Source organism: Scyliorhinus torazame, chromosome 18, assembly GCF_047496885.1.
Source record: "Scyliorhinus torazame isolate Kashiwa2021f chromosome 18, sScyTor2.1, whole genome shotgun sequence".
NCBI lineage: Eukaryota > Metazoa > Chordata > Chondrichthyes > Carcharhiniformes > Scyliorhinidae > Scyliorhinus > Scyliorhinus torazame.
Window position 1 is genome coordinate 8,695,258 of NC_092724.1, and position 23,543 is coordinate 8,718,800.

Here is a 23,543-nt window from a genome sequence, read left to right on the forward strand (position 1 = left end):
GTTTATTTTGAAGCAATACCTTTCCTGATCGCCTTGAGAGATGAGCACTATCTGGATAGAACACAGATAGAACACCAGGTGCTGACACTAGACCTGGAGACTAACTGCACCATATGCAGACACAGTGGTACATCACTGTACTTGCCAGCAGAGTAATGGAAAACAACATGTACACTATAGATTAGACATCAGATTCAACATCAACAGTACATCATGTACTCTTTGGCCCATAAAGATTTTGTGACTGAGTGATTCCTTCTAATGAGCAATGCCACCAACAGTGTTCTTACCAGAGGCTATTTTCCAAAATAACAAGAGGAAAGAATGAATCAGTGAATTTGCCACAGGACACCCTCTTTACAGAAGGACACGGGCCTCACCTTCTGTACAAAAGGACATGACCTCAAAATGATAAGAAACACTGCACCACATTTAGGATTAGATGCAGACATGGGGAGAATGTGCAAACTCCACACTGACAGTGACCCAGGGCCGGGAGTCGAACCCGGGTCCTCAGCGCCGCAGTCCCAGTGCTATCCACTGCGCCACGTGCCGCCCCTTGAAAGAATTAAACACACAACACTTGAGTCAATGCAATGTAGGGGCACATTTGTACAAACACATTGAGCCTCCCCTGCTCCTCCCTCTACATTTCACTATTAGGTGACCCTTTGCATGAAGTCGTTCAGGGGTTGGTCTGTCCTTCGTTTAAAATCGGTTTAAAATAGGCTTCGCCTTTTCGAAAGCCATTCACTGTTTAACTTGCTGCAATCTTGCCACCAAAGAGCTGCCTCTGTTCAAATCTGGAAAAGCTCTGGCTCTGTGTGTTCAAAGCTTCTGATAAGATTCATGAAAATGAAAAGAAAATCGCTTATTGTCACAAGTAGGCTTCAAATGAAGTTACTGTGTAAAGACCCTAGTTGCCACATTCCGGCGCCTGTTCGGGGAGGCTGGTACAGGAATTGAACTGCTGGCCTGCCTTAGTCTGCTTTAAGAGCCAGCTATTTAGCCCAGTGTGCTAAACCAGCCCCAAAGGCACAATGAGGCATTCGACAGACACAAATCTTCCTTTCTCCAAGCCAGCTTGCCCAGTAGGTTCAGTTAGGATTCAGGTTCATGCCCACAAGAAGTTATATTTCAGATCACGCCAGACTCCATTCAAACAGGAGGTGTTCATCTCATTAGTGCTTGTTCAACCTGGGCACCCAGAGAGATCAGGTGCTAACCCATTGCACCACTGGTAAGGGACCTCTCGACAGTTGTATTGCACTTGTTACTTAATTGAATGGGCAAAGAATAATACAAACAACCCCACAATGCAACCCTTCAATTCAACTGGGTTGTGAATTAGCAGCTAACAGAAATAAACAAGGCCCAGACTCCCTGGAGTGACAATATACCTTTCAATTGTCCAGAGATCTACTAAAAACACAACAGCTTCCCTATTGTTGTTGTTCCCATGTCAAAATGTGCTTCATCCAACTCTTTAGAAAATTAGAGGCACTTTCTGCTGGTTCTCATAGTCAGGTGATTTAGACAAATATGCTGAAGACACCCTGGAACGTAACATTTGATGCATAGATTTGGTTAACAATGGCTGCACAGCAGCACAGTGGATACCATTGCTGCCTCACAGCGCCGAGGTTCCAGGTTCGATCCCAGCTCTGGGTCACTGTCCTGTGGGATTTGCACATTCTCCCCGTGTTTGCGTGGGTTTGACCCCCAAAGCGCGTGCGCGCCACACACACACACACACACACACACACACACACACACACACACACACGAAAATTCACATTAGAGTTCAATGTAGTCGGCTGCACATCTGTAACATCAGGAGGCTGCCGGGGTGGAAATCTCATTTCCATCCTCGTCCCAACCTAACTCATCTTTTCTTCCCCGAGGATGGGGACTCCAGCTGTAGGGTCATCAGTGGGCTCCAACGGTACTCCGATAACGTCATTCATGCAACCTTTCCTCAATGACAAAGCAAGTGTTAAACCACGAGTGAGAAGAAACTGCAGCTCCATGGTCACTTCGCCACAACTCCACACTTTAACAGAGCAGCTAAGGGGTTTGGAAGGGCACTGGAGAGCACACAAGGCCATCCTCATGTTGTGGCGTTGGGGCTAACCAACACACTCATGTCTCCCGAGCAAAAAACAGCTGGCTTATTGCTCGGGCTAGAGCTCACTGATGGGACTTCCCCACTTCCAGGCCCAGTATGACATCTGGAGCCCAACATCCTATGGTTATTTGTTTTTCTCCACAATTCACAAGCCGATAATGCAAAATAAATCAATTAATGGTGATATCTGAAGCAGAGATTAATCAAATTATTTTGAATTAACTGAAGAGTCAGACACTGATGCTGAGAATAGATTGGTGTATAATAATCAAATAAGACTGCATTCATTTGACAATAAACATGATAAGTGGGCCAGAGATCTCCCATCAAAGCTCCAGGGCTTCATACTTTTTGAACAGTGACAATATTTCTTTAAATAAATTTAGAGTACCCAATTCATTTTTTCCAATTAAGGGCCAATTTAGCCTGGCGAATCCACCTAGCCTGCACCCTGGGATGTATTGCCTATATTTACATATCCATTCAAAATGACTATAGAACTCACTCAGTGGCCTCGATTGTTTGGGGGGGGGGATAATTAGTCAATGATTGAAAGTTTAATTTTTAAACCAGCAATTTCTCATTGCGTTGCTCGCACAGTAAGTTACATGTTATTTTACAAGAGTGGGCGTGTTCCACCATGCAATTCACATCGTCTTCCGCTGCCAAGGTGAAGTGGTGTCCTTGTAGTTTCACCAAGTTCAGTTTTTTACGAAAGGAACAGAGTTAATCAGGGCTCAACTTGCTTGGCAAGCAACGCTGCAGTTTGGAAACATTAATCATAGTCAGGCTCCAGGTGCAAGAACCCGCACTAAGTGATCAGACCTTCAAAAACAAATAGTTTTGCATCTTGCAAAATGTTGACACTTCATTTTTCATCGTTACCTGCGCGAATCACAGGAAAACCTTCAATTGTGTTCTAAAAGTACATCAAAGTCTAGAAATAGAAGCTTAGAAATAGGCCCTTCCTCCAACTAATCAGTGTTAGTGTTTATACGTTAGTCACCTCCCATTCTCGATTTTCCAGCATTTTTCTATTCCCCTTTTTCTCATGTTGTGGATTCACCCGAGGAAGGAGCAGTGCTCCGAAAGCTAGTGATTTGAAACAAACCTGTTGGACTTTAACCTGGTGTTGGAAGACTTCTTACTTTTTCTCATGTACTTGAGAACACCCAAGCTACTTGCTTCAACCCATTCCTGTGGCATAGAGTTCCAGGTTGTGCCAGTTATTTTCTTCATCTGTTGGTTTCTCCTGCTCCTGTCCCAAATGGGTTTACTCATCGCGAGGGTATATCTTCAGGGATGCTCTCCCTAATGGTGCATTACTAATCAGTGAGCCTCGACAATAATCTCTCTGGATTTAAATCCCGAGACTGTTCCCTGAAGGAGAAGCTGTGCACTCCTTACCGGATAGCGGAGCGTATGATACGCTCCTTGTGTGTGGATTTCTCAATAGGTTGGATTAGCGATGGGTTTACCGGGTGATGAGGAACACAATTTAGGTTCCACATTCTGCCTGTAGTGGATCGACCCATCCCTAAAATTTACAGGAGCTTCCTCAACTTCCAGTCTCGGCCACCTAGCAGAGCAAGACAGCAATGGTGAAGGGTGCAAATGATCTGCACACCTTGAGGGTGAGCAGCAGCACTCCAATGGGTCACATCACCCACAGCACGGTGGCTAGCACAGTTGCTTCACAGCTCCAGGATCGATTCCCGGCTTGGGTCACTTGTCTGTGTGGAGCCTGCATGTTCCCCCAGTGTCTGCGTGGGGTTCCTCCGGGTGCTCCGGCTTCCTTCCACAGTCCAATGATGTGCAGGTTAGGTGGACTGGCCATGAAAAATTGCCCTTAAAAGGCTAGGTGAGGTTACTGGGGTAGGGTGGAGGCGTGGGCTTAAGTGGGGTGCTCTTTCCAAGGGCTGGTGCAGACTCGATGGGACGAATGGCCTCCTTCTGCACTGTAAATTCTATGATATCAATCCTGCCAATATTGTATCGTGACCAATTTTAGTGGACACCATTCTTGGCTGCCCATTAGTCCAAAGCTCCCACCGCAGATCCAGATAATTCCAACTTTCAAATTGCTTGAACGCTTTATAGAAGGAAAGCCCTTTAGGTGGCGAGTCAAACATCAGCATTAGGGGTGGCACGGTAGCACAGTGGTTAGTACTGTTGCCTCACAGCGCCAGGGACCCGGGTTCAATTCTGGCTTTGGGTTACTGTGTGGCTCTCCCCATGCCTGTGGGTTTCCTGCGGGTGCTCCGGTTTCTTCTCAGTCCCAAGGTATGCAGGTTAGGTGGACTGGCCATGCTAAATTACACCTCAAGTGTCCAGGTATTTGCAGGTTAGGTTACAGGGATAGGAGGGATAGACGGGCGAGTAGCGTGCTCTTTCAAAGGGTCGGTACAGACTCGATGAGCCGGATGGCCTCCTTGTGCACTGCAGGGATTCTATTAGATGAACGTCTGCATCCCACCTCAACTGGTCCATGACAAAACATTTTTAGACCCGAATCACCTGCGCCCGATCACTTAATTGGTAAACAACTAGTTCCAATCGGTGGGGTTGGTTGTTTTCCTCCGGATCCCCTCAGTCCCCGGCCTCCAGTGTTGCGGAAGCTTGCAGCACTCCTGCCTGCCTTTGATCAGGAGGTGTGGCTTGAATCCCAACTCGAGGGTTTGAACACATTATCTCGACTGATACTCAACCGGTGCACTGTTGGGAATTTTCCCTTTGTTGAAGCATTATGTTAAAGACAAGTCCACTTTCAGGTTAAATTTCAGAGATCGCAAAGCCGTGATTGCGCCCTCAAACTCCACCGGAAAATAGCACTCTTTGTGGAATTACGCTGTGCCACATTTGCCTGCATGACTACACTAACATTAATCACGTGAATCTACTTGCGACGTCCTCCAAACAAGGCTCAGGTCAGTATGAATAAAGTCTTTATTACACAGTACTCGCCCCCCCCCCCCCCTTATTCAGCATTAACTGTAGGTGTAATCAAGAACTACTTCATCTGAAAATGATATTCCAGCTGAGGCTCATTGCAATCCACTGGGACCAAACCAAAAACTTTGCTTAACTTGTTTCATTTACGATAAGCATCAGAGCGTGGAGACTTAGTTGCTCAGAAAGCTGGATTCGAATCCAGGCCATACAGAGGAGAGCTTAAACCCCAGCAAAATAGTTCACTAAGCTAACAGGTACGCTCACTAAATCTTCAGAACCTCTCATTTTCACCTCGCAAGCTATTTCATTACTGCTGCAATTAACAGTCGCTGTAATTATTCCAATACCATTTTTTTGTTCAAGATCCAAGTGAAGGCAAAACAGCACAACAGTAAACATCGAGAGCTTTCAATTACCGCTCGGGTGGCTAACATAACAAGTTGATACATATTACAAGGTTGGAATCCCAGTCTGTGTTGGGTTAGCTGACTTCAGGCAACATGGAAGTGAGGGGGCAATAAAGGACACAGCAGCACTCCTCAGTGGGTTAAGAAAAGCCCCCCCTCCCCTGATCTGAAACTACTATCGATTGAGGCTTACTGCCAACTGCAAGTCTGATAATTGGATGAGAGGGGTTAGGCTTTGATGCAAATCATACCACATGCACCCCACCCCACAACCCATACCGTTGTAAATTAGCCTGGTGGTACTTCGGTGGTATTGCACATAAAGACTGGACACAAGAAATTGGAGTAACCAAATTCGGAGGTAGGGGCGCAAACGACAAGGCAAAAAGTAATGCGAGGGCAGGTACAGACTCCATTTTCAGACACAGCTTTAAAAATATCACTAGCCGAGCAAAATGGTCCAACATATGTACGACTTTTAGTTACTATAAAAGCACTCCATCCATCCACTTTGCTTTCAGTAAATATGACATTCAGTAAACCGAGATAGGAGCTGCAATATGTTTTCTTTCATTTCCTTTTTTTCCCCTGCACTGAAAGGTCAGATCTAAAGAGAAAAGACTACCCAAGCTGAGGAATAGAACCTTCTGAACACAAGCAGTATATCTAGAGACAATTTACAATATTTAAGTTTGCAAAGAAGTCATCCTAAACTCATTTATGCCAAAGAAAAGTAACTGCAGAAATGGATTGGATTATTGTCACGTGTACCGAGGTACAGTGAAAAGTATTTTTCTGCGAGCAGCTCAACAGATAATTACGTACATGAAAAGATAAATAAAATAATAGAGCACCACAAGATACACAATGTAACTACGTAAGCACCGGCATCGGGTGAAGCATACAGGGGAGCAGTGTTAATGAGGTCAGTCCATAAGAGTGTCGTTTCGGAGTCTGGTAACAGCGGGGAAGCTGTTTTTTGAGCCTGTTCGTGCGTTTTCTCAGACTTCTGTATCTCCAGCCCGATGGAAGAAGTTGGAAGAGCGAGAAAGCCAGGTGGGAGGGGTCTTTGATTATGCTGCCCGCTTTCCCCAGGCAGCGGGAGGTGTAGATGGAGTCAATGGATGGGGAGGCAGGTTCATGTGATGGACTGGGCGGTGTTCACGACTCTCTGAAGTTTCTTGCGGTCCTGGGCCGAGCAGTTACCATACCAGGCTGAGATGCAGCCTGATAGGATGCTGTCTATGGTGCATCTGTAAAGGTTGGTAAGAGTTAATGTGGACATGCCGAATTTCCTTAGTTTCCTGAGGAAGTATAGGCGCTGTTGTGCTTTCTTGGTGGTAGCGTCGACGTGGGTGGACCAGGACAGATTTTTGGAGATGTGCACCCCTAGGAATTTGAAACTGCTTTGAAACCTTGGCCCCGTTGATGCTGACAGGGGTGTGTACAGTACTTTGCTTCCTGAAGTCAATGACCAGCTCTTTAGTTTTGCTGGCATTGAGGGAGAGGTTGTGTCGCTACACCACTCCACTAGGTTCTCTATCTCCCTCCTGTATTCTGACTCGTCGTTATTCGAGATCCGGCCCACTATGGTCGTATAGTCAGCAAACTTGTAGATGGAGTTGGAACCAAATTTTGCCACGCAGTCGTGCGTGTACAGGGAGTAGAGTAGGGGGCTAAGTACGCAGCCTTGCGGGGCCCCGGTATGGAGGACTGTTGTGGGGGAGGTGTTGTTTATTGGCCCAAATCTAATTGACAGAACATTTGTCAGAATCCACACAATCCCCATGATGCAGAAGGCCATTCGGCCCATCAAGGCTCCACCAACTCTCCCATCGAAGACCCTACCTAGGCCCACTACCCCGCCCTACCTCCATAACCCTGCATATCGATCATGGCCAACCCACCTAATGTGCATATCTTTGGACTGTGGGAGGAAACCGGAACACCAGGAGGAAACTCAAGCAGACACTGGGAGAACGTGCACACTCCACACACACTGACTCAAGGCCGGTATCGAACCTGGACCCTGGTGTTGTGAGGCAGCAGTGCTAACCACTGTGCTACCGATCAGGCAACAATATTAACAGAAATGTCTTTTGGATGCCGGAATATTCGGGAGGGATAATGTCTCAATATTTCAAACAAATCACAATGGCTCAATGGCTCCAGCAGCACATTTTGGTTAACTCTGGTAGCCCAGAGTTTAATTCTTAGTCAAAGTGGCGAACCATGTCCATATGTTTTGGTCATGCCTGGCACTGGAGGGGTTCTGGAGAGGAGTGGCGGGAGCAATATCTCAGGTGGTGAAAGTCCGGGTCAAGCCAAGCTGGGGGCTAGCAATATTTGGAGTAGTGGACGAGCCGGGAGTGCAGGAGGCGAAAGAGGCCAGCATTCTGGCCTTTGCGTCCCTAGTAGCCCGGCAAAGGATCTTGCTAATGTGGAAGGAGGCGAAGCCCCCTAGCGTGGAGGCCTGGATAAACGACATGGCTGGGTTCATAAAGTTGGAGAGGATTAAGTTTGCCTTGAGAGGGTCTGCACAGGGGTTCTACAGGCGGTGGCAACCGTTCCTGGACTATCTCGCGGAGCGTTATAGGAAGGTCGGTCAGCAGCAGCAGCAACCTTGGGGGGCGGACGGACGGAGACTGCCTGGGAGGGTCAATGAGCAAGAGATAACATGAAGGGTTGCGGAAACTGGCACGTACGGGTGAGGGCCAGTGTACAAAGCTGCGTAAGTATATCATTTTGCCATGTATATATCATGCTCTGCGCAATTTCTCGGTTTTTTTTGTTACAGAAGGGGGGGGGGGGGGGGGGGTTATTGTTGGTCAGGGAGAAAAATTGTGTTAAAAAACTTTAATAAATATTTTTTTAAAAAAAATTCTTAGTCAAAGTTGACCTGCCTTCAACAGGTACACCTTCACCTTGCCGGCACTTAGGAAGCAGAATCCAGCCGGGACAAGCAGAACGGAGCGGTCAACTAATAACATGACAGCACCAAAGGCAACTGTGGAGGGCTGACTGATTTGCTCCACCACTTTTGGGCTGATGGGAGGATGTACAGCAAAGAACGGCAGTGTTGCTCTCATCTATCATGGTCCACACAGACTAAGCAAACGCATACATTGGGATATGGTCAGTATACCATCCAGCTGTACTGCAGTTGCTGGTCTGTTGTGTTTCTTCCCCGTCAAATTTTCTCCTCATACCCTGATGTGAAGGACTCATGTTAACACGCACCCGGTTACCATTTGTGACTTTCCCCAGGGTGGCTATTCTTTATTCAGGAGCATAAAGAGCCTATTCGACCATGGGAGATGTTACGTCCAATCCACTTGCTTTCGCAAGTCAATGGCTATCGATCAAAAGCTCAAACCCATGAGTATTTAGGTCTCTCTGGTCAATAGTTGCAGGTGGTCAGCCTGCACCATCCGAGGCACAGACACACCTGAGACAGGTACAAGACTGAAATTCAATCTGCGAACCTCTTGGTCCGTATAATGGTAACAAAAGCCAAGTAACAAAATCGGCGGCATTTTCAGGAATCCCCACTGGCAAACAAGGGAACCAGGTTCTGTGCAATATGTTGATCGGAATGAGTTGAAGGTTGATCTCAGGGCACAGAATAGGTTTGCATTAAGTCCACCTTTGCACTATGCCGATGCGATGACAGGAGACAGTGTGTAGAACGAGGAAGCAATGCCAGATCCACTCTGGATTGTGGAATCCAGCTAGATTTAAACTTTACATTTGATCTGTGCCAAGAACCAGAGCACAAGGAGAGATGAAACCAATTGAAAATATGCTGAAGACCGACCAGAGAGATTCACCATTTAAAATTTTTTTAATTGCCCATTATTTGACACAAAACCAATCTCAGAAGATTTCATCGAGTCGCAGACACTCAGTCAAGTCTAGAACGGAAAGGGCAGGACGGAGGCGCAGTGGTCCCAGGTTCGATCCCGGCTCTGGGTCACTGTCCGTGTGGAGTTTGCACATTCTCCCCGTGTTTGCGTGGGTTTCGCCCCCACAACCCAAAGATGTGCAGGGTAGGAGGATTTGCCACGCTAAATTGACTCTTAATTGGAAAAAATTAAGTTGGGCACTCTAAATTTATAAAGAAAAAAAGTCTGGAACAGAGGTATATTGTTAATCCAAATTAAAATAAGCTTCCAAAAGAGAAAATGCTGGAAAATCTCAGCAGGTCTGGCAGCATCTGTAAGGAGAGAAAAGAGCTAACGCTTAGAGTCCAAATCACCCTTCGTCAAAGCTAAAAGGCATAGAAAGATATTTATACTGCAGAGAAAAGGAATGAAAGACGAGTCATAGCCACAGAAACCAAGGGAACTGAGTGCTAATGGCAGCCCCTGGAGAGAATAAAAGGTGCGAAAGGCCAAACAGCATAGAAACTAAAATCAGAAAGTAAGCTGTGACAGATATAGATGTGGGGGGAGGGACATGGGTAAAATGAGAAATAAACTTCACTCGGGATATTAATACATTGTATTTAATCCAGGAAAAATACCTGTGGTTGATACTAATAATAATTTTTATTGTTAAAAGTAGGCTTACATTAACAGTGCAAGGAAGTTACTGGGAAAAGTCCCCAGTCGCCACATTCCAGCGCCTGTTCAGGTACACAGAGGGAGAATTCAGAATGTCCAAATTACAAAAGAACAAAGAGAACAAAGAAAAATTACAGCACAGGAACAGGCCCTTCGGCCCTCCAAGCCCACGCCGATCCAGATCCTCTATCTAAAACTGTCGCCTATTTTCTAAGGATCTGTATCCCTCTGCTCCCTGCCCATTCATGTATTGGTCTAGATACATCTTAAATGACGCTATCGTGCCCGCCTCTACCACCTTCCCCAGCAATGCATTCCAGGCACCCACCACCCTCTGCATAAAGAACTTTCCACATATATCTCCCTGAAACTTTTCCCCTCTCACCTTGAACTCGTGACCCCTAGTAATGGAGTCCCGTACTCTGGGGAAAAAGCTTCTTGCTATCCACCCTGTCTATACCGCTCATGATTTTATAGACCTCAATGAGGTCCCCCCTCAACCTCCGTCTTTCTAATGAAAATAATCCTAATCTACTCAACCTCTCTTCATAGCTGGCGCCCTCCATACCAGGCAACATCCCGGTGAACCTCCTCTGCACCCTCTCTAAAGCACCACATCCTTTTGGTAATGTGGCGACCAGAACTGTACGCAGTTTTCCAAATGTGGCCAAACCAAAGTCTTATACAACAGTAACATGACCTGCCAACTCTCGTACTCAATACCCATTCCGAAGAAGGAAAGCATGCCGTATGCCTTCTTTTTTTTTTTTTTATAAATGTTTTATTGAAAATTTTTTCCCAAACAACAATTTTTCCCCTCTTACAAAGCAAACGCAACAATAACAATACAGAAATTTTAAACAATACACAAGTAACAAAACCCCTTTATCTTTGACCTAAACTAAACCCCCCCTCCCCCTGGGTTGCTGCTGCTGGTCATCTGTCTTCCCTCTAACGTTCCCCTAGGTAGTCGAGAAATGGCTGCCACCGCCTGGTGAACCCTTGAGCCGATCCTCTCAGGGCAAACTTTATCTGCTCCAGTTTAATGAACCCCGCCATATCATTTACCCAGGCCTCCAGTCCGGGGGGTTTCGCCTCCTTCCACATGAGTAGGATCCTGCGCCGGGCTACTAGGGACGCAAAGGCCACAACGTCGGCCTCTTTCGCCTCCTGCACTCCCGGCTCTTCCGCAACTCCAAATAGAGCTAACCCCCAGCCTGGTTTGACCCGGGCCTTCACCACCCGCGAAATCACTCCCGTCACTCCCTTCCAATACCCTTCCAGTGCCGGGCATGCCCAAAACATATGTGCGTGGTTTGCCGGGCTCCCGCCACACCTCCCACATTTGTCCTCCACTCCAAAGAACCTGCTCAATCTTGCTCCCGTTATGTGTGCTCTATGTAGCACCTTAAATTGAATCAGGCTAAGCCTGGCGCATGAGGAAGAGGAATTTACCCTGCTTAGGGCATCAGCCCACATACCCTCCTCTATCTCCTCCCCTAGTTCTTCTTCCCACTTTCCTTTTAGTTCGCCCACCGACTCCTCCCCCTCTTCCCTCATCTCTCGGTAAATCTCTGACACCTTGCCCTCTCCGACCCACACCCCTGAAAGCACCCTGTCCTGTATCCCCTGTGTCGGGAGCAATGGAAATTCCCTCACCTGTTGTCTAGTAAATGCCCTCACCTGCATATATCTCAAGAAATTTCCCCGGGGCAACTTATACTTTTCCTCCAATGCTCCCAAGCTCGCAAAAGTCCCATCTATAAATAAATCTCCCACCCTCCTAATTCCCAACTGGAACCAGCTCTGAAATCCTCCATCCATTCTTCCTGGGGCGAACCTATGGTTGTTTCTGATTGGGGACCCCACCAGGGCTCCCCGCACCCCTCTCTGTCGCCTCCACTGTCCCCAGATATTCAATGTTGCCGCCACCACCGGGTTCGTGGTAAACTTTTTAGGTGAGATCGGTAGCGGCGCCGTCACCAGCGCCTCTAAACTCGTCCCTTTACAGGACTTTCTCTCCAGTCTTTCCCACGCCGCTCCCTCACCCTCCATCATCCATTTACGTATCATTGCCACATTGGCGGCCCAATAGTAATCGCCCAAGTTCGGTAGTGCCAATCCTCCTCTGTCCCTACTATGCTGAAGGAACCCCCTCCTTACTCTCGGAACTTTCCCTGCCCACACGAAGCTCGTGATGCTCCTGTCTATTTTATTAAAAAAGGTCTTAGTGATTAGTATAGGGAGACATTGAAATACAAATAAGAACCTCGGGAGGACCATCATCTTAATTGCTTGCACCCTGCCCGCCAGCGATAGAGGCTGCATGTCCCACCTCTTGAAGTCCTCCTCCATTTGTTCTACCAACCGTGTCAGATTAAGTCTGTGCAAGGTTCCCCAGCTCCTAGCGATCTGAATCCCCAGGTATCGGAAGTTTCTTTCCACTTTCCTTAGAGGCAAGCCTTCTATCTCTCTACTCTGGTCCCCTGGATGTATCACAAATAATTCACTCTTTCCCATGTTTAGCCTATACCCAGAGAAATCCCCGAACCCCCTCAAAATTCGCATAACCTCTATCATTCCCCCCGCTGGGTCCGACACGTATAACAATAGGTCATCCGCATATAACGAGACTCGGTGTTCTTCTCCCCCTCTAATCACCCCTCTCCATTTCCTGGAGTCTCTCAACGCCATGGCCAGAGGTTCAATTGCCAACGCGAACAACAATGGAGACAGCGGGCATCCCTGTCTTGTTCCCCTATATAGTCGGAAATACTCCGATCTATGTCGAGCCGTATGCCTTCTTGACCACTATCGACCTGCGCAGCCACCTTCAGGGTACAATGGACCTGAACACCCAGATCTCGCTGTACATCAATTTTCCCGAGGGCTTTTTCATTTACCGTATAGTTCGCTCTTGAATTGGATCTTCCAAAATGAATCACCTTGCATTTGCCCGGATTGAACTCCATCTGCCATGTCTCCGCCCAGCTCTCCAATCTATATTCTGCTGTATTCTCTGACAGTCCCCTTCACTACCTGCTACTCCACCAATCTTAGTATCATCTGCAAACTTGCCAATCAGACCATCTATACCTTCCTCCAGATCATTTATGAATATCACAAACAACAGTAGTCCGAGCATGGATCCCTGTGGAACACCACTGGTCACAGTTCTCCATTTTGAGAAACTCCCTTCCACTACTATTCTCAGCCTCCTGTTGCCCAGCCAGTTCTTTATCCATCTAGCTGGTACACCCTGGACCCCATGAGACTTCACTTTCTCCATCAGCCTACCATGGGGAACCTTATCAAACACCTTACTGAAGCCCTTCCCTCATCAATCAACTTTGTCACTTCCTCAAAGAATTTACCCAATAGTACGTCTTTGGGGACTTGTGGGAGGAAACTGGAGCACCCGGAGGGAATCCACGCAGACACGGGGAGAACGTGCAGACTCTGCACAGACAGTGACCCAAGCCGGGAATCGAACCTGGGACCCTAACTACTGTGCACACAAAATATAAAGTTTCCCCTTCCTCATCATTGAATTTTGTCAACTGGTGTGAAACCGTATCCACTCGCACAACCCCATCTCCCCCCCCCCCCCCCCCCCCCAAAAAAAATTGGGGGCTCATGGTGGAGGATTACAAAACACCCACACACGCGTCGTAATTTTTTTTTTTTTTTTTTTTTTAAAGTAAGGTGGGGCTGGGTCAAAATGCAAGCTCTTTCTAGATACAGCACTGTAATTTCAACAATCTAGGCCATCTTCATGTTGATCATGGTCAGTTGACAATAAATGCAACAGCCAGCTTGTCACACCTACCTCTGGAACAGGGGAATAGGCAGCTGACATTCTCCAACCTGATCCATATCAAATTGGATTTGACAATTGCACCAGAGACACCCAAACACTCCCCATTGAATACAAGTGCTGCAATTCTGAAGCAACTGATGGGTGAAGAGCTAAATGAGAGCTTAAACCACCAACTATCCAGGGGGCACTTTGAGAGCTGAATGATCACAGGCAGAATTTAGGCTTTTTAAAAAAGCAGAAAATCTATTTAAATCTGCAGAATAAAAGGCAATAATTAGCCTACAATAAAGTGAGCATAGTAAGAAGTCTTCCAACACCAGGTTAAAGTCCAACAGGTTTGTTTCAAATCACTAGCTTTCGGAGCACTGCTCCTTCCTCAGTCAGTGTGTCACGTAGTGACTGAGGAAGGGGCAGTGCTCCGAAAGCGAGTGATTTGAAAGAAACCGGTTGGTCTTTAACCTGGTGTTGTAAGACCTCTTACTGTGCTCACCCCAGTCCAACGCCGGCATCTCCACATCATTACAATAAAGTGAGCCAACCTCGAATATTTCAGGAAAAATAGCACTTGCTTATGCACAAAACAAGGCTGACATTTTCATATTGTGCCCCGAACCCTTGGAATATGCTTCTCTTTCCTGACAGCATTGGCTTGTACTGCCAGTCAGGTTTTGACACCCTCAGAGGCACCTCTCATGTGAGCCTAAGCAGTGCATATCGGCAAGCTATTTGGCCAAAGGACATTCCAGTTGAACGCCAACATCCTCACCCAGCGCCTGTTCCCACAGGAGTCACTGGTGAAAAGATCCATGTGCTCCACCATACCCAATGCCACCCACCCACCCAAGTTAATTATGTTTTCCTCCTCTCTCCCCAAGCGGCACAGTGGTTAGCCCCGCTGCCTCACAGCACCAGGGACCCGGGTTCAATTCCGGCCTCGGGTGATTGTCTGTGTGGAGGTTACAATTTCTTCCCATGTCTGCGTGGGTTTCCGGAGTGCTCCGGTTTCCTCCCACAGTCCAACGATGTGCGGGTTAGGTAGATTGTCCATGATAAAATTGCCCCCTAGTGTCCAGAGATGTGTAGGTTAGGTTAAAGGGTAATAGACAGAGGGCAACAAAGTGGACTTGGGTACGGTGCTCTTTCACAGGGTTGGTGCAGACTCGATGGGCTGAATGGCCTCCTTCTGCACTGTAGGAATTGTATGAGTCCATGAACCTGGAACTGAAAGATTCCAGCTGTCCCAAAACTGGCGTAACTAAGATCAAATAACTTATCGCTGATTAAAACCCAACTCAAAAATGTATCTATTTGCCTTGAAGCTAACAGAATTTGCTTAGAATAAAAAGTACCTGCTTTAGGAGGGGGAAAAAATACTTTCCCAACTGCCCTCGAAATCAACATGATTCCTGGACTCATTAGACTTTTATGCCGGTCCAAAACCCTCGAATGGGGTCAAACATCAGGAGCAGGAGGACAAGCAAGACTGTTCCCCACTCCACCGGAGATCCAATCTCCGTTGCAACAAAACATGCATGACTTCACAAGGAATGGGGTGGTGAAGAGGAAGGTTGGAAGCGGCTCCAGAAACCGACCAATTGATCGGGAGACAATTCCAGTCACTACAGCTCGTCGCATCCCAACACTCAAAAAGAGTTTAAGGCATGCGCGGCATTCTCCTCCTCACAGAGAGGAGCACAAACAAAAAAACAAACTCAAGCCATCGGCCTGATACAAATATCCCACCCAGCTTGGGACAGCTCTGCAATGGAACTTTCAAAACAAGATTCACATGTGGATACAACTGCGAATTGACTTTGTAATAAAGCATGACGCAACTGAGAAGATTTCAAATTGGGAGAGGACGGAGGGGAGTTGTGGTGAATGGCTAAGAATGCAGTTTCAAAAGCAAAGCTGGATGCATTCTCCAAACTCATGCAGCACATGTTGCCAGTTTACATGCGCGCATGCAATGGTGCTGATTTTAATTGCACTGCAAAACTCCTTCCAGATCATATCTGGAACAGTGCAGGTTTGAATCCCAGCCTGCATCACCTTATCTGATCTCAGACCGGATGGTAATAAGGGTACTAATTGACCTCAGTGCCCCTGGAAGGAGGGAATTAGCCAGGGATCCCATTCTCAATTGCAAGTTAATGACCCTTGCATGTGTGTCACACCTGCCGGCGGAGGTTAGGATCAGGATTGACTGCAATATCGTCCACAGTTCAATAAACTGCTGACACACGGTCACAATCCCACTTGAACCTTGCACCCATGGAACAGCAAAGCAACAAGGAACTAACCACTAGCTCAGGAGAAACTGAGTGAAAGGATGTTCCTGCCACCCTGCCCTCCCTCCTCTTCCCCGTCCCCCCCACCACCACCCCAAAGAACAAGCAACAGAGTATCCCCAAAACATACATCATGCTTTCATAAACAGGAGTGCATCGGGGTTCCTCAGCAAGTGGTCAAAAATTCAGCTCAGAAGCAGAAAGGAATGAGTTTAATGCAATGTTTAGGAAGTCCCCTTGCCATCACGTTCCTAAGGGCACTTGACTGATGTGCAATTTAACCAACAAAGCTCGTCCCAGGCTCGCTTGGTGGTCTGGCCGAGCAAACTGGCCTCAGCCACAGCGTGACAAAATGAACTCAGCACCTCTTTCGCCAAAGATGGAACAAAACACAGTCCAGCCAAGGTTTCCATTCTTAATGACTGCCATTGAAAAAAGTTGTGCCCGCTCATATTGGATGTGGATGGGTCAGAGCACAGCTCCGCCCCCCCGACCCTGGGTAAACAGTCTCCTCTGAAGAGCAGTCACTCGGGACTGGCAGCTGGGAGATAGTTGCCACCAATGGAATTGCACCTCAGCATGTGGCAGCATCTTCAGGAGAGATCAGGAAAGTATTTCTCTCCTGGTCAAGCTGCTCAAAGTATCGTAGATACATAGAAGATAGGAGCAGGAGGAGGCCTTTTGGCCCTTCAAGCCTGCTCCGCCATTCATCACGACCATGGCTGATCATCCAACTCAATAGCCTAATCCTGCTTTCTCCCCATAGCCTTAGCCATAGCCTCATGTAGAAGGACGTCATTTTCATTGGTAGGAGGAAGATATTTGGTTGGACCACAGCTGGCTTGTAATGCAGAAAAAGGCCAGCAGCGCGGATTCGATTCCCGTACCGGCCTCCCCGAACAGGCGCCGGAATGTGGCGACTAGGGGCTTTTCACAGTAACTTCATTTGAAGCCTACTTGTGACAATAAGCAATTATTATTATTACCCACTCCCTGATGGATGATTAATAAGTGGCGAAGATCCACAGCCTTGACAATTTCACCCAATTGACCAACGGGAATTGCATATTGTCAACAGCTCCGTAGTGATGACCAGGAATGCACCTCCTTCTGGCCTTAAAAAGCAAAATGAAAAAAGGCCCCTGTAGTAACTTTTAAGGGTAGATTTGTTGGCGAACAGCACCTGATCATTAACCCAGGATGGTCCCGGGATTAGCAGAGGAGAAATGTCAGCCAAGGTTCCAGATCCTGGTCACTCAGCATCTCTGCAAAGTGCACAATGTGATCAGAAGTAGGACCGCCCCCAACCACCAGCAAATAAACTGCAGAGTCAGTATCTCAGCTCACAATGGGAGAAATGACCTGCTGTGGACACGATACCAGGGGTGGGTCTGTAGCATCATATCCCCACGTAGGTCAGTACCTCCAAACAGTAGAAACTAAAAAAAAAAATGGATTAAAAGTCAGAGGTGTTACAGGTCGGCGGGGTGGCACAGTGGTTAGCACTGCTGCCTCAACACCAGGGACTCGCGTTCGATTCTGGCCTCGGGTGACTGTGCGGAGTCTGCACGCTCTCCCCGTGTCTGCGTGGGTTTCCTCCGGGTGCTCCGGTTTCCTCCCACAGTCCAAAGATGTGCGGGTTAGGTGGGGGGTTACAGGGAAGGGGGTCTCATTTGGAGGTTCGGTGCTAACCAAATGGACCAAAGAGCCTCCTCCTGCGCTGTAGGGATTCTATGAAAGCAAGTCCTATTTTTAAAAAAAATTATTGCTGCTTTTTCCAATCTCAATCTTCATCTACACGCCTGCCACTTGTGACCACAGGAGAAGGTATACACAGCTCAAGTAAACTACATTCGCTCCCTTCACAGACTCCTGGCTTCTAATTTAAGAGACCGGGAGGATCCATCCACTCCACTGGGCTCCAGAGTGGCAGAGTTGGGGTTGTTTTGTTTTTCAAAGGCATCGGTTAATTTGAGGGTTTATAATTGACGTCTGCAAAAAAAAAATGTTGCACAAACACACACACAAAATGGAAACTGGATGTGATCTAAAAATAGGTTAAAGGTCATGTGTGTGAGGGCGAGTGTGACTCCTCGCTAACCTGGAAATCCTGAAATGACCTTTTTTGTTGGTGTTGGGGGGGGGGGGGGGGGAGGAAAGAGGAGAAACTTCTGCACATTAAAATAATTCTGACAATTACGTTGCGTGCAGAATCCCAACACCATCTTTGATTCCACAATCCGGCGATTTCCTTTGCAAACGTCAGTTCCAGATGAATCTTTGCCAGAGGAATGGTTAATTCGGTGCTGCTGGTGGGGCCCACAAACGAGGCGGAGTGCCAGGGAAGCGGGTTAAAACAATCGCAAAGCAGAAACAAAAGAAGTCAAAGTCTACAACAGAGCTAAACAGGGAGTTGTTGTTGCAAAGCAAGGTGGGTGCACCCTTTCCCTTTTAAGATTACAAAAGGGAGAATTTATTTTGCAAAAATGATCAGAAGGAGGGTTTTTTTTTTTTGGGGGGGGGGGGGCTGAACCCAGGCTTAAAATCAGGAGAAGGGCTGCACAAGTACCAGGATTTGATGGAATTATGCTTTTTACACAACAAGAAACGAGGAATGAGAGTTATGGCCTGGGAAAACAGGAGAAGGGGATACACTCCAGGAGCATTCAGAGGCTGGGTCAGTTTCACGTCAGTATCTGCGGTTGGAGAAGGAGATAAAAAAGGGGGAAAGAGACACACACACACAGTGAAATTAACCCGCTGAAATTGACCCGCTGAAATGGAAACGTGCCACAAGAAGTCACTTACCGACTGTCTGGCTTGCGGATACATCGCCCCCTTTTCTTTCCCTCTCCCTCTCTCTGGGAAAAGGTAGACTTCCCCCAATTTCTTTCCGTCGGGTGAATCAACCCTCCCTGGAAATCCAACAAGAACGGCACCCCCCCCCACCCGGAAAAAAGATTCCTGCGTACGGACGAAGGGTGCAAAACAAAAGCCAAAGACGAGCTGTTTCCGCCGACACTTCCCGCACGGATTGTCTGCGCGGTGTCGACACAGGGCTCTTTTTTTCTCCTCTCTCTTCTTATTTTCTATCTTTCATCATGCAGTCGCGATAACATTGTACACCTCCGGCTTCTCCAAGGACGACGTGGAGGAGGGTGGCGGCGGTATTTAGCACCGAAACATCTCGGTGCATTGCTCAGAATGTATCCCTTTTTGTTGTTGCAGTTGAATAAAAAATAAAAATCTTCTCTTTCTTTGTGTTTTCTCCCTCCCTTCTTTTTTGTCCTCTGGTTTTTTTTTTTAAAAAGCAAAAAGGGAGGTTGGTGTTGGGGCGGCGGTGGTGGGGGGGCCTGTCTTTGCTACGCTGTGCTCCTGTCCTCCCCCGTTCTCCTCTGTCGGGATTACAACGTTGCCGAATGCAATAGCGAAGCGACAGTGTAACAAACTGAGCGAGAGGCTGGAATGTATCCGCCGCTTGCCACCCCCACACAGGGCGGAGTAATGAATGAGAGCACTCACCATGTGATGCGGAAGTGAGGCAGCTTCACCCAGGGCCATTTTTAATTCCCCCCCCCCCCCCAAACACATGCACACACACACACACAAAAAGACATTAAAAACACATGCACACTTTACAATTAAAAAAAAATCCCCCATTACCCTGTACGTTCTTCCCTTTCAAACCTCTCGACCCAGACCAAAAAAAACCTTGTTTCCCCCTTGCTCTCTATGCTAACTGACATGCAGATACATCTCCAATTCATTAAAGGGATATGAAACCAAAGAGAAAATGCTGGAAAATCTCAGCAGGTCTGGCAGCCACTGCAGGGAGAGAAAAGAGCTAACGTTTCGTGTCCAGGTGACCCTTTGTCAAAACTCGAGCTTGGTCATCTGGACTCGAAACATTAGCTCTTTTCTCTCTCTACAGATGCTGCCGGACTGCTGAGATTTTCCAGCATTTTCTCTTTGGTTTCAGATTCCTGCATCCGCAGTAATTTGCTTTTATCATGAAAGAGATATGGGCTTTTCAAAATCTCTCTCTCTATATATATATATATTGCAGTTAGCACTTCCTGGCACATTGAAAAATATCTCTGGAATTAGTATTTGAAAAATTGCTCTGGAATAAATATTTGAAAAATTGCTCTGGAATAAATATTTGAAAAATTCTGGAGTGAATATTTGAAAATTAGCTCTGGAATAAATATTTGAACAATTGCTCTGGAATTAATATTTGAAGAATTACTCTGGAATAAATATTTGAAAAATTGCTCTGGAATTAATATTTGAAAAATTACTCTGGAGTGAATATTTGAAAATTAGCGCTGGAATAAATATTTGAAAAATTACTCTGGAATAAATATCTGAAAAATAGCTCTGGAATAAATATTTGAAACATTACTCTGGAATAAATATCTGAAAAATAGCTCTGGAATAAATATTTGAAAAATTCTGGAGTGAATATTTGAAAATTAGCTCTGGAATAAATATTTGAACAATTGCTCTGGAATTAATATTTGAAAAATTACTCTGGAATAAATATTTGAAAAATTGCTCTGGAATTAATATTTGAAAAATTACTCTGGAGTGAATATTTGAAAATTAGCTCTGGAATAAATATTTGAAAAATTACTCTGGAATAAATATCTGAAAAATAGCTCTGTAATTAATATTTGAAAAATTGCTCTGGGATAAATACTTGAAAAATAGCTGTGGGATGGATCTGCATTGTCTGGAGTGCACCCCGGGGAGATGGATCACCCAGCCCCGCTCTCTCACGAGGAGGGTTTCACATCTCATCAGTAAGGGTGACTGGACGGTGTGTGTTGTGGGTCCCACTGCCAGCCTCCCACTGAAAAATGGTCCAAGATTCAAGTCCAGATTTTGCTGCATCCACTCCTCCCCCTGTGTCAGTCTCCACTGTGTCCAGAAGAGACGGTGTAAACAAAGTGCTGACGAGGAGGGTAGGAGACCTCAGTCTGTTCATTAACAGGTCCAACCATGTCCTTCCTTGGCCTCGTACTGTCCTCGTGCTGTCACTCGCACGGGAGGAAACCAGAGCGACATTCACTGAAAATAGACATGAGGAAAAGAAAAAATGGACAAAGACATCAGAGAATGAATAGGGCAGGGGTGAGATATAAACTGAAAGATACATGGGGAACAAAACATAATTCAATTCAGCACAAGTGAGTAAAGTAGGTCAGCAGGTAGCCAGAAAGTAACTCACCATCAGAGACAGTTACATAGGAACAGGACGAAGGTCATTCTGCCCCTCGAGCCTGTGCTAGCATTGAATTAGGATCATGCCTGGCCTGTACCTCAACTCCAGCTACTTGCCTTTACTCCAAATTCCTTCATAACCTTACCTAATGAAAAAAACAACCTTCCATCTCAGTCTGGGAGATTTCAATTGACTCCTTGCAGCAACTACGGCCCTTTTGGGGATGAGTTCCACATTTTCACCATCTTTTGTGTGAAGATGTGTTTCTTGATTCCATTCCAATCATTCTTGACATTCCAATGTGTAATTATCTTACAATTGTGTCTCTGCCTATATATGCTGTGTTTGTGAACCTGCCTGCACTTCATCTGATGAAGGAGCAGCGCTCCGAAAGCTTGCGATTTCAAATAAACCTGTTGGACTTTAACCTGGTGTTGTGAGACCTCTTACTGTGCCCACCCCAGTCCAGCGTCGGCATCTCCACATCCTTCCAAAATGGTTTTGCTCCAGCTTTAAGATTATGCCTTCTTGTTCTGGATGCAACCGGGGCAAATTATTTCTCTGTATCTACCTTACAAACCTCTTGCATCATTTTCTGTACCTAAATTAATTTACCCCATCAACATTCTAAACTCAAAGAAATAAAAATCAAGTTTCTGAAATTCATAAATTAATCCTTTTAAGTCGGGTATCATTCAAACAAATCTTCACTGTGCCCCTTCTACGACAGCTACAGGAAGATCAAAGCAAATCATTAAATCCCCTCTGACAATGTTTGTTTTAATAATTTAAAGTTTGTGCCTAAAAGTTGATTCTTAATGCCCCCACTTGCCACCCTTCCTACACCCCACTCTGGAGATAGAAGCGCATAATCTAGACTGACACCTGCTGTACTACTGGATGTGTGTCATTCATAGACCATAGAACATACAGTGCAGAAGGAGGCCATTCAGCCCATCGAGTTTGCACCGACCCACTTAAGCCCTCACTTCCACCCTATCCCCATAACCCAATAACCCCTCCTATCCTTTTTGGTCACTAAGGGCAATTTATCATGGCCAATCCACCTAACCTGCACGTCTTTAGACTGTGCGAGGAAACCGGAGCACCCGGAGGAAACCCATGCAGACACAGGGAGAACGTGCAGACTCCACACAGACAGTGACCCAGCCGGGAATCGAACCTGGGACCCTGGCGCTGTGAAGCCACAGGGCTATCCACTTGTGCTACCGTGCTGCCCTAAACTTAGATATTAAACTAACTTGTCCTCTCAGACGCAGGTAAAAGATCCCATGGTGCTATTTGTGGAAGAGCAGGCGAGGATGACCTGTCCAACTTTAGTCTCTCAGTTAAATTTTTTATTTTGAAAATGTGGTCATTATTTTATTGTTGTTTGTGAGATCTTCCTGTGTGCAAATTGGTTGCTGCATTCCCTACTGTGAAGATATTTCAAAAAGTACTTCAGTGGTTGTAAATCATTTTTAGACATCTCAAAGTTGTCAATGGAATTATAGGCCTTTCATTTTCATTGAATCATAGAATTTACAGTACAGAAGGGGGCCATTCGGCCCATCGAGTCTGCACTGGCCCTTGGAAAGACCAGTAATCCCACGCCTCCATCCTATCCCCGCAACCCAACTTAACCTTTTGGACACTAAGGGGCAATTTAGCATGGCCAATCCACCTAGTAGGCTTACATTAACACTGCAATGAAGTTACTGTGAAAAGTCCCAAGTCGCCACACTCCGGCACCTGTTCAGGTACACAGAGGGAGAATTCAGAATGTCCAATTCACCTAACCTGCACATCTTTGGACTGTGGGAGGAAACCGGAGCACCCGGAGGAAATCCACGCACACACGGGGAGAACGTGGAAACTCCGCACAGACAGTCACCCGAGGCCAGAATTGAACCCAGGTCCCTGGAGCTGTGAGGCAGTAGTGCTTTACCTTGTCCCGAGTAAGAGCAAAGTTCAATGCGTTTGTAACTGTTGTGTGAAGCTGAGGTGAGGTACGTGGCCTTGTCATCACCCCCATGTATCTAGTGTTAATATACTGGCATCTTTCATGCATGGATGAATCTCCATCCCAACAGCTGCTGGTGCTGCTGGTCAGCTGTGTTGAAAGAGTACAATGTCAGGACACGATTAAGGCG

At 46.5% G+C, this 23,543-nt stretch overlaps 1 protein-coding gene across 2 annotated transcripts in view; it reads right to left on the reverse strand.

Moving 5' to 3' along the window:
- Nucleotides 1–19,646, reverse strand: part of LOC140394924 (TLE family member 5-like) — a 134,580-nt gene extending 114,934 nt beyond the window's left edge. The window contains exon 1 of one of the 2 annotated variants that reach the window (XM_072482117.1): nt 18,972–19,646. In XM_072482117.1, the coding sequence (XP_072338218.1) occupies nt 18,972–18,995 (24 nt within the window). In that variant the 5' untranslated portion in view covers nt 18,996–19,646. The remainder of the gene's footprint in view (nt 1–18,971) is intronic. The other variant, XM_072482115.1, reaches the window with a different exon arrangement.
- Between the last annotated feature and the right edge of the window lie 3,897 nt (nt 19,647–23,543).